Raw genomic sequence first — 14976 nt, 5'->3', positions numbered from 1 at the left:
CTTTATATCTTCTAATGGTTATTTTCATGGAGAGATGTAGTTAAGCAATTAACAATGATCACCGACAGGGCCGCCCGAGAGCAGCCATGTGGTTCAAGTGAGTCCCTTTTCCCTGGGTCTGCCATGTGCCTTTAAACCCCCAGCCACGTGGGTGTGTGGTTCCTCTCCCAGAACCTTCTTCCTTCCTTGCTTATCTAGAAAAGCCCCATGGACTTTCAGGGAGCAGCTTAAAATCTGCTTCTATGGGGCCTTCTTTCCTCCTCCTCCTTCTCCTAGTCCTCCTCTTTCTCCTCCTCTTCTTCCTCCTCCTCCTCTTCCTCTTCTTCCTTCTCCTCCTCCTCCTTCTCTTCTTCCTCCTCCTTCTTTTCTTCCTCCTCCTCTTCTTCTTCCTCCTCCTTTTCTTCCTCCTCCTCATGCTCCTCCTCTTCTTCTTCCTCCTCCTCTTCCTCCTCCTCATGCTCCTCCTCTTCCTCCTCCTCCTCCTTTTCTTCCCCCTCCTCATGCTCCTCCTCTTCCTCCCCCTCCTCCTTTTCTTCCCCCTCCTCATGCTTCTCCTCTTCCTCCTCCTCATGCTCCTCCTCTTCCTCCTCCTCCTCCTTTTCTTCCCCCTCCTCATGCTCCTCCTCTTCCTCCCCCTCCTCCTTTTCTTCCCCCTCCTCATGCTTCTCCTCTTCCTCCTCCTCATGCTCCTCCTCTTCCTCCTCCTCATGCTCCTCCTCTTCCCCCTCCTCATGCTCCTCCTCTTCCTCCCCCTCCTCCTCTTCCTCCTCTTCATGCTCCTCCTCTTCCTCCTCCTCATGCTCCTCCTCTTCCTTCTCCTCCTCCTCTTCCTCCTCCTCATGCTCCTCCTCTTCCTCCCCCTCCTCCTCTTCCTCCTCCTCATGCTCCTCCTCATGCTCCTCCTCTTCCTTCTCCTCCAAAGCCTGCCCCAGGTTGATCGAGTGGCCCCCACTTTAGGGTGTAGACCATTTTGTACACATCTAATAGAATCTACCACTTTGCACAATGGATACTTTGCATTTTCCAAGGCAAATTTAGTTTCCTATTCCCATTTTAATCCCTAATTCCTGGCGCAGGGCTTGAAACATCAAAAGCACATCTGGATGAAGGGGCCACTTGAGTGATCTCAAGATGTCATTCATTTATAAAATAAAACAGACTTCTTCTCTGAATGACTGCTATGACGGCTCTATCAGTAACAGCCAGAAACTGGAAGCAACCAAAATGTGTCTCAATAGGTGGGTACATCCACACCAAAAGTCCAGGCAGCATGGATAAGGAACAGATGATGGACTCACATAACAACCTGGTGATTCTCAAGGGCACGGCGCTGGGAGTGACAACAGTTAACCTCAAAAGGTCACTGTGTGATTACATCAAATAGCATCCTTGAAGCTATAAAACAACAGAAATAGAGAACAGAGTAGGGAGAGTGGGGATCAGGGTGGTGGTGAGGTTATAAATAGTAGCACAAGGGAGATTTTTGTAGTGATTAAATAGTTTTGTATCTTGATTGCAGTGGGAGTTACACAAATCTACACATTTTGAGAGATGTGCCATTTGCTATCCTGGTTTTGATGTTATTGTAATTAAATAAGATGTCATACCTGGAAGAAACTGGGTGCATTTCCTTTGTGACTTCCTGTGGTTCTTTTATTTTATTTTACATAAAAAGCTATAAAATTCTTCTAAAAACCCATTCTCTGACGTTCTTCTTCTCTCTAGTTGAGTGCCTGTACTTCATAACAACCTTTCTCTCTTCTTACTGATTCACAATTTCAAAACGCTTCCACACACATTAAGTCACATCTTTTTAAAATGCAGCAACTCCATGACGCAGCTGCTCTTACCCTGTTTTACAGACCGAGGCTCGGCACTGGCTGGAGGGCACAGAGTTGGTAGGTGGCAAAGTTGGTGCCCCACCTCACCCAGTAAAATGTCTACCGACTTCTTTCTCATCTGCAAAGGTGGGGTTGGAAGACACGGTCTCTGACGGTGCATCAGCGATGACGCCTCGGGCCACATGCACTTGCTGTGGCCTTGCTGTCCTGTGGGAACCAGCACCCGGCTCTGGCGGGGCAGGCGGGGAACGGCAGCCAGCAGCCGGGCCTCCCAGGGCACTCCTCTCCCAGGGCAGGCTGTGCTGTGTAGCCCGTGGCACTTGGACGGAGGGTCAGACTCTACAAATCCCCGCTCTCCCAAGACGAAGAGTCGTAGAGGTGAGTGTGAATGCAGTAGCTTTTGAACTTCCATGTTCCTAGGACACCCTGCCTATCGGGCTGGCCTCTGCTTCTATTTTCCCGTCCCTACCTCCTGGGCTTCATTCTGTGCACCCGCCCCGCCCCTGACGAAGGACACTCTCCATGCCAAGGAAGTGGGCTGTGAAAATGTCTTACCAGATTAGTGAAGATGTACGTGTAATAGGCTGACACCATCCCTAGCTCAGCTGCCTGCAAAGGGAAGAGAAGGAGATTAGAGAGGAAAGCGATGTCCAGTGGAAATGAAGGAGCAGCGAGCGCTCCGCGTCTGCCGCTCGCCCGGCTCACTGGCCTTCCCTCCAGGCAGAGGAGAACATTGGGATCTGTTCTTATTTTGCCCTTGACCTTGAAGGACGGGGCACAAAATCACTGGCCTCTAGAGCAGGTCTCCCCACCTCCGCCCCACTCCCACCCACTCAGTGACTCCCAAAGCAGCTGCTGTCGTCATGCACAACAGGAGCAGGATAGGAGCAGGAATCCTAGAAAGCAAAACGACTGCAAGGAGAACGAAGCAGGTAACAAGCCAGGCTGTGACGATCACCTCCACACCTGCTAGCACTGGCAGTGGCTGAGCCACAGCCGCGGTGCTGAGCCGGGGTCTCATCTCACTTGGGCGAACTGAGGAGGCGGCATCGCCTCCCTGTCTGACAGTGGAGGAACCGCAACACCAGAGGCCCTGTAACTTGTCCAAGTTCAAAGGCCTCATGGATGGAGACGCTGACAGTAAAGCCAGGTCCCCCCACCTCCCAAAGGACTGCAATGTGAATGGAAATCCTGCTGGAAATTCTAACACAATTTTCTCAGGAGCCAAGGTATACCCAGAGAGGCTGTGGGTTGAAGGCAATTCCCAATGAACCCCACGTGTGTCAGAATGCAAGGAGACAAGACGCCTGGCCTGTGGTCAGGTGGGAAACAGGGGGCTTCTGCATTAGTGAGAACCAAGCTGTCAGGACGGGACGCGCCTCAGCCTGGACCACAGCACACAGTGTGGTGTCCCTGCAGGACGAGACGGCGGCTTCAGCACAGCCTCCCTTTGGTCTCATCTCTGCAGCAGTCATGCATGCTCCTCACCACCCTCCCGGGGGCAGTGTGCCCGGCCGTGTGTGACACTCTCAAAACCAACGAGCAGATCCAGTAAATAAGCCCAGCTCCCCAGGTCTGTCCCTTCCCACAGATGGCAGGTTCCTAATGTGCCTTCCTCTCCGGCCACTGTCATGGCTAGGGAGGTGCCAGGGACAAACACCCTGTGATGATCCCACTTTCCTGTTTACCCCCTGAGTAACGCCCATAGCCCTGGGGGCATTCTTGAAGGACACCCCATCTCCCTGAAGAGCAGGCTGGGTAATGGCATTGCCACCACTCCAGTGGAGATGCCGTGCAGAGCCTGAGTGACTGGGCAGGGGCATGTGGGGTCATGATGGAGCTCAAGGCTCCTAGTTGAGGCCCTCACTTCCCCAGCAAAGCTCCGTTTGCTCCTCCTCTTCTGAGAGGATGATCAAGATGCCTGCCCCCACCCCTCCCCACTGCCCAGGCTGGTGGCAGCCACCTGGAGGCAGGAGTGGGCTGGGGCAGGAGGCCGAGAGGGAGCACTGTTAGATGGTTAAACACATTTTGTGAAGTCTGCTGTCCTATAGATAAAAGACAAGAGTGGCTTGGTTTTTAGGACTGAGTTCTCTGTAAATATAAAAGTCACTGTCGGAACAGTCACATGATAAGAGGAGGGCTTACCCTGCAAATCCTCCTGAAATTGAGAGACAGCAGATGCCGCCACGCTCGGGGCCAGGCTCAGCAGCGCACAGGGTCCCAGAGCACCTTGTGCTCTCTGCTCACGCTGCCTTGCCCACTGAGCCCGCCCCCCTCCTGAGGGCCCTCAAGGCTGGCTCTCATTCTGTGCAGGGGAGCGTGGGGCCCGGGGAGCGTGGGGCCTGGGGAGCATGGGGCTGACCCAGGCCTGGTGCCAGGCCTGCTGCCGGGGCCACTAGGAAGTCACCTGGGAACAAAGGGCGCAGGCTTTGCGGTGCCTCTCTGGTCATGCTGGTCAGTGTGGCTCCCAGGTCACAAGGCCGCAGCCAGTAAGTGGTCTCGGGAAACTGCCGCTGGCCCTGCAGAACCCTTTGCTACTAATGACCTTCACAGGCCAACTGTCCTTCAAAAGCACAGGCATTAAAACATTAAAAATCATCTTAAATGACAATAGGTGGCATTGGCAAGGTTGCCATAAGACACCCACACAGCTGGTAGGACTCTCAATTGTTATGGACTTTCTAAAAGGCAATCATATCAATATCCTTCAAACATGCATACCTTTGACTCAGTAATTCCACTTCTAGAAATCTATGCCAGGAGAGTATTCGTGAATGTGTGTAACATTCTTATACAGCAAAAGGTTAAAACTAGCCTGCATCTCCAATAATAAAACAATCTATACTAATAAAAGGGTAATATGCTAAGGAGACCAGGTCAACCAGCCATCTTCCAGACTTCCGACTTCCTTCCAGACAAAGCCATGGTGGTGGGGGCCGAGGAGGCAGAGGCTGTTAGGGAAGATCAGGCCGGCAGGGGAGGGCCAGTGGGGGCGAGATCAGGCTGGCAGGGGAGGGCAGTTAGGGGCGATGAGGCAGGCAGAGATAGTTAGGGGCAATCAGGCCGACAGGGGCTGGCAGTTAGGAGCAAGATCAGACCAGCAGGGGAGGGGAGTTGAGGGTGAGATCAGGCTGGCAGGAGAGGGCAGTTGGGGGCAACCAGGGTGGTGGGGGAGGGCAGTTGGGGGCAAGAGCAGGCCAGCAGGGGAGGGCCCTTGGGGACAAGATCAGACTGGCAGGGGAGGGCCGTTGGGGGAGAGATCAGGCCAGCAGGGAGGGCAGTTAGGGGCCATCGGGCCAGCAGGGGAGCAGTTAGGCATCAGTCAGGCTGGCAGGGGAGTGGTTAGGGGGTGATCAGGCCAGCAGGCAGAAGTGGTTAGGAGCAATCAGGCAGGCAGGCAGGCAGGCAGGCAGGCGAGCGGTTGGGAGCCAGCAGTCCCAGATTGTGAGAGGGATGTCTGACTGCTAGTTTAGGCCTGATCCCTATCGGGCCTAAACCTGCAGTCGGACATTCCCCGAGAGATCCCAAATTGGAGAGGGTGCAGGCTGGGCTGAGGGACAACCCCCCTCCAGTGCACAAATTTCATTTCGTGCACCAGGCCTCTAGTCTTATCGAATAAAGAGGAAATATGCTAATTGACCCTCACATCATCACAAAGATGGCGGTGCCCACAGCCAATAAGGAGGGAATACGCTAATTGACTGCCCCACCCTAAAAGATGGAAGCGCCCAGTCCCCTCAGCCCCCCAGCCACCCAGAGCCGCCCGAGGCACAGGTAACCAGGGCCGGCCGAGGCTTGCACTGCCGGCAGTGGCAGCGGCAGAGATGTGATGGGGCGTCACCTTCCCCTGATCACTGGGTCGCCTCCCACCCCTGAGGGCTCCCGGACTGTGAGAGGGGGCAGGCCAGGCTGAGGGACTCCCCTCTAGTTCATGAATTTTTATGCACTGGGCCTCTGGTAGTTAAATAAAGTATAATACATTATGATAGCAAATGATGCAGCTATTGAAATATTCATAGAAAAATATGTCATGGCATGGGGAAATGCATGGCATATAATTAAGCAGAAAAAAGCAGGTTACAGGAGAGTATGTGTGGGGTGATAATTTTGGGGGAAATGAGTCTATAAAGACAGAAAGAATAGACATCAGAATTTAACAGTGGTAGTCTCTGGGTAATGGGACTGTGAATACTTTCTATTTTCTTCCCTGTGCTTTTCTGTACTTTCCTGAATTTCAACAATAAACTACACATACCATTTCAGAGAGAGACCAGATGCAGCTGCGGGAAACCTCCAGGCTTCCCGGGGACTGCCAGACCCTGGCTACTGCAAGGGGTGCATGCCGATCTGCCCTCTGCCAGGAGGCTCATACCCCCCTCTTCCTGAGGACTCCTCAGCCTGGATTTCTTATGTCCTAAAACTTAGAGGAGCTTTTTCCATGATGACTTCATTGATCCTATTCCCAGACATAAGAGAAGAAAGAGGAGGAAGGGAGAAAACTTGTGTGTGTGTGTGTGTCTGTGTGTGTGTGTGTGTGTGTGAGAAAGAGAGAGAGAGAGAGAGAGAGAGAGAGAGAGAGAGAGAGAGAATTGGGTATATGCACACAGACAGACATAGGTTTGAGCTGTGAGAAATTATTATAGCAATAGGCTGAAAAAATAACCCTCGGTACTCAGAATGCATTCACATCTCTTGTGAACTTGGAGACAAAAACTAGCTGGGGAGGGGAGGCTGGGAGAGAGGGAGGGCGGAGGAGGAAGAGAGGTCACTGTGTCTGCGGCTCCTCCCAGCCTGGTGGAGTGAACGTGCTCCCGGGGCTGAAGGTGCTGCTTTTAGATGTGCAGCTAAAATCTCATTGGGAGAGGCCACTGGGCCTGGTGAGGCTGGGGAGCTGCTGCAAGTCGGGAGGAGCTCCAAGTCAGGCCCACTCTGTTTGGGGTGCATGCCTGGTCCGGCCTCCAGCCCAGGACTGGTGCCCAGGGACACCGAGGCTGCCCAGTAGTTTCCAGCTGTGTGTCAGCACAGATGCCCAGGCAGCTGGCCTCGCTGCGTGTCTGTCTCTGTCTCCCTGGCGCGGGCCTCACAGAGGCCCAGCTTCCCTGTGTGCAGGTCCTGAGTGAGGCCTGTGTCGGGGGTGGCCAGGAGAGCCCACTGTGGGCAGGGAGACTGGTGCAGGCCTGGCTCTGCTCCCAGGGCTGGCCCATGGGCCAGGCTGATCCTCTCCTGGAGCCTCAGTTTCCTCATCTGTGAAGTGGGCATATCACACCCACCTCATGCAGTCACCGAGCAGACCACACTGGGAAACCACACAGTGGCCCTGGTAGTCACATGCAGGCCTGTGTTCAGCAGTGCACACAGTTGTGACTGCTCTGGGTGTCCACACATGAGAATCTTTCTGTACTACTGGTCAGACATCCCACCTCATCACCCCAAACCCTCTAGAGACCCAGGGACTCCCCCAGAGCCCTGGTGGGATCTCACTGGCCAGCATCTTGGTTGGTGGTTGCCCTCCTGCAGCAGCTCAGTGTCCCTAGGACATCGCCATTACCTGCTTTCTCCCGGCAGCCCTCAGGAGTGTCCACTGGAACTGAGGTGCGCAGAGGTTTGTCAGGGCTCAGGCCCAGCCCAGGGCTCCTTGAGCGTTGGGCAGGAGGACACCCCAGCACAGAGGGAGCAGAGTGCAGGCTCCGAGGGAGGGGAGGGACACTTACCTTCAGGAGGATGGGGAGGAGGGACGCACCTTCAGGAGGATGGGGAGGGGGGACACACCTTCAGGAGATGGGGAGGAGGGACGCACCTTCAGGAGGATGGGGAGGGGGGACGCACCTTCAGGAGGATGGGGAGGAGGGACGCACCTTCAGGAGGATGGGGAGGGGGGGACGCACCTTCAGGAGGATGGGGAGGGGGGACGCACCTTCAGGAGGATGGGGAGGGGGGGCGCACGTTCAGGAGGATGGGGAGGAGGGACGCACCTTCAGGAGGATGGGGAGGAGGGACGCACCTTCAGGAGATGGGGAGGAGGGACGCACCTTCAGGAGGATGGGGAGGAGGGACACACCTTCAGGAGGATGGGGAGGGGGGACGCACCTTCAGGAGGATGGGGAGGAGGGACGTACCTTCAGGAGGATGGGGAGGAGGGACGCACCTTCAGGAGGATGGGGAGGGGGGGACGCACCTTCAGGAGGATGCGGAGGGGGGACGCACCTTCAGGAGGATGGTGTGGGACACAGAGGCACTGGCGTGGACGATGACGGTGGCTGTCTTGTCGTCCCGAATCTCTTTGAGGAGTGGGGTGGGGTCCCTGGTGTCATCCAGCATCCGGACTGAGAGTGTGTCCTTGGAGATAAGGAATTGCCGGAGCAGCTTCTCCAGGTTTAAAAGGCCTGGAGGGGAGAGAGGACGAAGGCCCTGAGGGTCCGCATGCCGCCTGGGACCCACTGGAGCAGGAGTAGGCCACCCACCAGGGCCTGCTATTGGCAGGTGGCCCAGCAAGTGCATCTTTGCCTGAGCAAGTTTCTTAGCTGTTTTGAGCTTCAAGTATCCCCTCTTCAATAAAACATGCTCCTACGCTTCCATAGCCCCCCTGACTCCCCTGGGAAGCTCCTATAAGGTAGACAATACACTCCCCCCAGGCAGACAGAGCCCCTACCCTCTCCTGGGGCTCCCCCCAGGCAGACAGAGCCCCCACCCTCTCCTGGGGCTCCCCCCAAGCAGACAGATCCCCCCTCTCCTGGGGCTCCCTCCAGGCAGACAGAGCCCCCACTTGCTCCTGGCCCTTGGGCAGCACTGGCCAGCAGGCAGCCCTGGGCTCAGGGACCAGGCCTGGGCTTCTTGCCCTAACTTAGCCACTTGCTCACTGTGTGACCTGTTCATGTGGCCGGCTCCCTTGGCCTCAGTTTCTTCATCTGAGAGATGAGAGCAGCAACAGCGGCCAGCTCCCAGGGCCGTGGCGAGGATTAGATGAGGTACATGAGACACTTGGGCCCAAGGGTGCACACAGCAAACCCTCCTAACCGTTACATCCAGCTCTCAACAGCCTTCGTCTGCATTGTGGGGGTGGGGCCCCTGTCCCTCGTGATCACAAGGCCCAGAAAATAGGTCTTGCAAACACTGAGAACTCCTCAGAGCACAGTGGCTGCATCAGACAGTGTTATTATAGCTTTAAAAGAACAGGCTTCAAGCTGTCACCCCAGCAGGAAATCGTGGGGCCCAGAACAGAACAGGAAGACTGGACCTCTCTAAGGGCCCCTCCTCCCCACCCCCTCTCCTGTCACTGCTACCTGCCTGGGGCAGGGGTGGAGGGAGAGAGTCCAGAATATGTGAATGAGACAAAAGGTCATAATTCTGCTCTGTCTTTAAGGTCTTTAAGGCAGGCCAGCAGAGTGTGCAGGTCTCCTGCCCAATGGAATAGACCTATAGGCATTTGCTCTTTAAAGCTCAGAAGTAACATTTATTAAATCCTTGTTATGTTCCAGGTAATTGGCTGAACATTTTACATGGTCCATCTCCTGTCAGCAGTCACAGCAATGCGACAAGGCACCGTAAGTCCACAGCACAGAGAGCCTGAGGCTGCAGGCAGTGTCTTCAAGGGAAGGCCTGGCTTTTCTGACCAGGCAGAGGCCCCCACACTCCTGTTTCCATCCTGGCTGAAGGGACCGGAAATGCAGGAATGTCATGAGACATTCAGAGACCCTCCCTGCTCAGGTAACTCACCCTCTTGACTCTTGAGGATCAAAAGGTTAGCGAGAGTCGGAGCTGGGAAGAGGTTCACATGCCCTCCTCTTTTTGTTAGAGGTGGCAGCCTTGCCTGGCGACCAGGGAGCCAGCTGGGCTGAGTCCCATGTTCTCCTCACCATCCAGCCCTCTTCCCATAGGCCAGGCTGCCTCTGAGGACAGAACACACAGAAGGCAGCAGGCACAGAGCCTAGGCCGGCCCAGGGCGCCTTCTCCGGATGTGAGCAGGGCAAAAGTAGCAGATGGAGCCCAAGGGCCTGGCATGAGGGAGACGGGGGCTCCAGGAGGTGGGCAACCTCTGCCCTCATGGGGCCTGAGCAGTATTCCAGGGGCTGGAGGCTGGCGTGGGGTGGGGAGGGGAAGCCTGGAATGGCCACCTGAGCAGCCATGGAATGGGGTTGTCTTTCCTTTCTCCCCACAGGACACGGACTGTAAAGAGCCACTGCGGTCTGTGCCCCTCGAAGCCCCTCTCCACCGGCCTCTAGGGCAATGAGGGTGGTGGGCACTTGCTGCCAGTCCCTGATGCAGGTCTGGATTCAAGCTCAAGTCAGCCCTCACTGGCTCTGTGACCTTGAGAAGTCACCTAACCTCTTCAAGGCTCCATCTTCATCTGTAAAATGGGTATAACAGGCCAGAGCTCAAGGAGGTCCTTTAGGAAAGCTCGCTGGGAACTGGAATATGTAGTATCCATGTCACTTCTGTATTTACTCATCCACACAAGAGCTCAAAAGGCGTGGCTCAGTGAGGCAGAACTTGAGAGGGGAGAGAGTAGAAGTCTTGAACCAAATTCACCCTGCGCACCCCACGTGCCAGGCACTGGCCCACAAAACCCAGAAGAGAAGATGGAGCAGGTACAGACCCTGCCCTCCAGGAGCTTAGGTCCCAGGAACTAAGTCTATAGGAAAGTTCAGCTCATGTCCCTATTCTTTCATGGCCTGAATGCCGGGTTTTCTAGGGGCCCCGCATTGTGTCCTGTAAGTACATGGAGAGTATTCACCACATCTTCCTTGTTGCTGATGGAAAAGCACAACCTCACCTGCACAAAGGCCTGGAGCCCGCCTTTCCAAGGAGGCCACAGAGGACCTGGGTCTTGGCATCTCCTTGACTCAGGAAAGACCTGCAGGTGCGGGGGGGGAGGGAGCACACAGCTGCAGGGGGAGGGGGAGGCGTCGCGGGGGACCTGGATGTAGCAGGAGAATCTTTGGAGCGTGGCTGGGAAAGAGGCCAAATGCCCTGGGATCATTCAGTCTTGGCAATGAAATTCAGTGGAACGAGACAGGAAAGCCTGCGGTGACAGCAGGGTGACACTCCTCCCAGAGACCACATACACTGAGGACCCCACTCCAGGCACCACCCGGCATGCCCTCCACTGACTGCACTTTAAACAAAGAAGCAGCATCAACCCCATCTCATCCAGCTGAGGCTCAGGGGAGGGCGGGCAGGGGAGGGCAGTGAGCCTGGGAGGGCCGCATCCCACCCAGGGTCTCCCAGAGCTCACTCCTTTCTCCAGCCTGGACCCCAGCTGAGCAGCAAAGAGAGCACAAAGTCTGGGGGTGAAGCCAAGCTCTCCTGCAGCTGCAGGCAATGTGGGCACTTCCTCTGCCCTCTGGCCTCAGGGTGCTCATCTGGAAATAGGGAGAGTAACTGTCTCACAGGGTTAGTGAGAGGAAGCAGAACAGTGTCTGTCACCTGGAACGTGCTTCGCAAATCCAGTTTCCACTCCTCTCTCTCCCACCTTCATAGCTCAGCCACCCTTCACACCGTCTTCCACCTCTTACAAAACTTATCATCCCGCCCACAAAACACAGCCCTTAGTTATGTCAACTGATGACCAATGATGCCAATTCAACACCAACAGGAATCACCAATTTGGGGTGTGGGGAAGACGAAAACCTTATTTAGTGCAAATAGCTCAGCAGTAATAGAGTGCTATCGCAGGGCCGGGAGGCCACCCCGTGAGGCTTCCAGGGCCTAGGCCTTTCTCAGCAGGCAGCTCTGCCCACTCCATCCACTCCACCCCAGTCTGCCTGCTCCACCCACTCCATGCCAGTCCACACCAGTCTGTCTGCTCCACCAGCTCCATGCCAGGCCATGCCAGTCTGTCTGCGCCACCCGCTCCATGCCAGGCCATGCCAGTCTGTCTGCTCCATCCACTCCACACCAGTCTGTCTGCTCCACCCGCTCCATGCCAGGCCATGCCAGTCTGTCTGCTCCACCCGCTCCACACCAGTCTGTCTGCTCCACCCGCTCCATGCCAGGCCATGCCAGTCTGTCTGCTCCATCTGCTCCACACCAGTCTGTCTGCTCCACCCGCTCCATGCCAGGCCATGCCAGTCTGTCTGCTCCATCTGCTCCACCCCAGTCTGCCTGCTCCACCCACTCCATGCCAGTCCACACCAGTCTGTCTGCTCCACCCGCTCCATGCCAGGCCACACCAGTCTGCCTGCTCCACCCGCTCCATGCCAGGCCACACCAGTCTTTCTGCTCCATCCGCTCCATGCCAGTCCATATCAGTCTGTCTGCTCCATCCGCTCCATGCCAGTCCACACCAGTCTGTCTGCTCCACCCGCTCCATGCCAGTCCACACCAGTCTGCCTGCTCCACCCGCTCCATGCCAGTCCACACCAGTCTGCCTGCTCCACCCGCTCCATGCCAGTCCACACCAGTCTGCCTGCTCCACCCGCTCCATGCCAGTCCACACCAGTCTGCCTGCTCCACCCGCTCCATGCCAGTCCACACCAGTCTTCCTGCTCCACCCGCTCCATGCCAGGCTACGCCAGTCTGCCTGGCTTTGCTCTGTGCTGCTAGTGCACTCTGCTCGGCTCCAGTGAGACATCTCTGAGATGTCTCCAGTGCTTCAGTTGCAGCCTGAGAAAGGCAGCCTCCAGCTGCTATGGAAAGTGCACTCCAAGCCAGAGGGGCGCTGGCTACTAGTATATGGACAGAAGTCCCAGCTTCTGGTCCCTGATTGGTCTATCCTCATGCAAATGAGAACACCAGATCCTCACATTTGACTGGTCCAAAGGCACTATTCTAATTGATCAGAATAGAGATGCTCTGATTGGTCAGACCTGTGCAGCTCTGATTGAATGGGGAAAGCCTCAGCCATATTGGTCAAACTAGGATTCCAGGAACTGCTTCATGAGAGGGAGTCAGCTGGCAGCTCAGTGCAGAACCTTCTCCCAGGGAAGTGCAGTTTACATGAGAGGCTCCTGTGCAGAAATGGCTGCTAGGCTCTGCTCTCTTTTAAATTGATCCCTCCTTAGTAGGTATCTTTTTTATTCCTTTCAGGATTCAGTTAAACTATTTTATAGCATCTACTTAGGTATATCTTTCTATATAAAACTCTAATATGCAAATAGACTGAATGGTATAATGACTGGCAGAATGACCGGTCCCTATGATGTGCACTGACCACCAGGGGCCAGATGCTCAATGCAGGAGCTTTCCCCACCCCACAGGCCCCAACCAGTGGTGGCGGCAGGGGGTGGGGCCAGTGAGTGGGCGACACCAGGCCAGTCAAGGCGGGTGCAATTGGGGGCCCCCCTGATCACCCTGCCGGTTGCCCCGTAGAAGGAGGCGACCAGCAGCAGTGGCAGGGGGTGGGGCCAGTGAGTGGGTGGTGCCAGGCCAGCCAAGGCTGGTGTGAGCAGGGGCCCTGATCACCACCACCCCTGTCACCCCACAGATCAGCCCTGATCACCGGCCAGGCCTAGGGACCCTGCCCGAGCATGAATTTTGTGCGCCGGGCCTTAGTTTATACTAATAAAAGGGTAATATGCTAATTAGACTGGACATCCTTCCGGACAAAGCCATGGTGGCAGGGGCTGAGGCAGAGGCAGTTAGGGGCAATCAGGTCAGCAGGGGAGAGCAGTTAGGGGGATCAGGCAGGCAGGCAGGCAGAGAGGTTAGGGGCAATCAGGCAGGCTGGCAGGTGAGTGGTTAGGAGTCAGTGGTCCCGGATTGCAAGAGGGATGTCAGACTGCCAGTTTAGGCACAATCCCTGCCTAAACTGGCAGTCAGACATACCCCAAGGGGTCCCGGATTGGAGAGGGTGCAGGCCGGGCTGAAGGACCCACCCCCTCCAGTGCATGAATTTTGTGCACCGGGCCTCCGGTATGTTACATATTACAATATGCACACACATACACTATTTCACCATGTGAAGGAGTCCCACTCATACTTCTCTGCACATCCCTCATGCGAGGCAGGGCTTGGGGTACTTAGTGACTGACAGAACTAGAGACTGTGGGCCACAGACAGCACCCCCACATCCTAACAGCCCAGGGAGTTGCAATGCCTGGAGGGGCAGCAGAGGGAATGAGGAAGACACTCTGGTCCCCAGCAGCCGTGGGAACCACTCCAGGAACAAGGACAGGCCTCGCTCAGCCTGAGGAAGAGCCTCTGTTCAAGATGCCAGTGGCACAGCGGCAGCGGCAGGAGGGATGAGCCCAGGCGCTGCAGGCAGTTGGGAAGGGCTGAGCCTCTGAAGAGGCTGCCCAGGGATTAAACCCAAACCAGTGGCTGGAAGTTGAGCTAGAAGAATGTTGACGTCCTTCTAGTGCACAGATTCTCTAATTCTATGAATCACAAGAGGATGTTTTAAAAATTCTAGGCAGTGGAAGAAACTTGCAGATGAGAAAGTGTGGTTCGGTCACTTTAAACATATTAGGAGTGTTTCAGTGCATTTGATATGCTTCAATTGTCGTCCTCTCCATTTCTCCCTGTTTAATGGAACTAGGGGGTTTACCACAGGCAGCTGCAACAGAGGTCGGAGCTGCTCTCTCCTTGGCTTGCCTTCCACCCCCACCCACCCCTCGGCTCCAGAAGGGCCCTGGCCCAGCAGGGGTCCTTCCAAGTCCAGCTCCAGATGAGAGGACCCCACAGCCCTGGCGGGATGTGGCCTGATGTTCTGGGAAGGAGAAAGGCTGGCTTTGGGATGTGGAAGGCAGGGGGTCAGTGGGGGTGGAGGGTGATGGAGAGGCTGTGAAAGACACTGCCAGGGTTGGACAGGGTCAGAGGGCAATGATGCAAATGCCCACATGAAGGCAGAGGACCCTTCTATCAAAAAACAAGATAAAAACCCATTTCCATGGGCATCACTTCTCCACCAGCTGATGCCTTGGGTGCGGGCTTTGCTTCTGCAAATGTCAATGTTCCCAGAAGGCAGCTGGCATAATCCCGACCTCAGAGGACTGTGGGGAGGGTTAGTGAGCACACGGAGCTCACCACTGTGCACGGTGCCCTAAATCTAGAAGTCTCCATCCCCTCCTGCTTGCCAGGCACACGTGCCCAGGCTTGTGGCTTCAGACTGTTCCACGGAGCAGATGAGGGAGCAGGACGAGGCTCTGATATGTTGCTGGTGTGGAAGGGGCACCGAATTAGTTCAAATGCTTGAACA

The 14976-nt window shown here is 55.7% G+C and overlaps 1 protein-coding gene across 5 annotated transcripts in view; it reads right to left on the bottom strand.

Moving 5' to 3' along the window:
- GRIK4 (glutamate ionotropic receptor kainate type subunit 4) overlaps positions 1-14976 on the bottom strand; it is a 253215-nt gene that overhangs the window by 92670 nt on the left and 145569 nt on the right. For all 5 annotated transcript variants that reach the window (XM_070399383.1, XM_070399384.1, XM_070399386.1 and 2 more), the window contains 2 exons: positions 8046-8224; positions 2397-2450 (listed from right to left, as the gene is read on the bottom strand). In XM_070399383.1, the coding sequence (XP_070255484.1) occupies positions 2397-2450; positions 8046-8224 (233 nt within the window). The remainder of the gene's footprint in view (positions 1-2396; positions 2451-8045; positions 8225-14976) is intronic.

The sequence above is a fragment of the Myotis yumanensis genome, unplaced genomic scaffold, assembly GCF_028538775.1.
Source record: "Myotis yumanensis isolate MYYU_CA2020_CCGP unplaced genomic scaffold, mMyoYum1.0.hap1 SCAF_19, whole genome shotgun sequence".
Classification (NCBI taxonomy): domain Eukaryota; kingdom Metazoa; phylum Chordata; class Mammalia; order Chiroptera; family Vespertilionidae; genus Myotis; species Myotis yumanensis.
The sequence above is the reverse complement of the archived record's forward strand: the minus strand, read 5'-3'. Positions and strand labels throughout refer to the sequence as shown.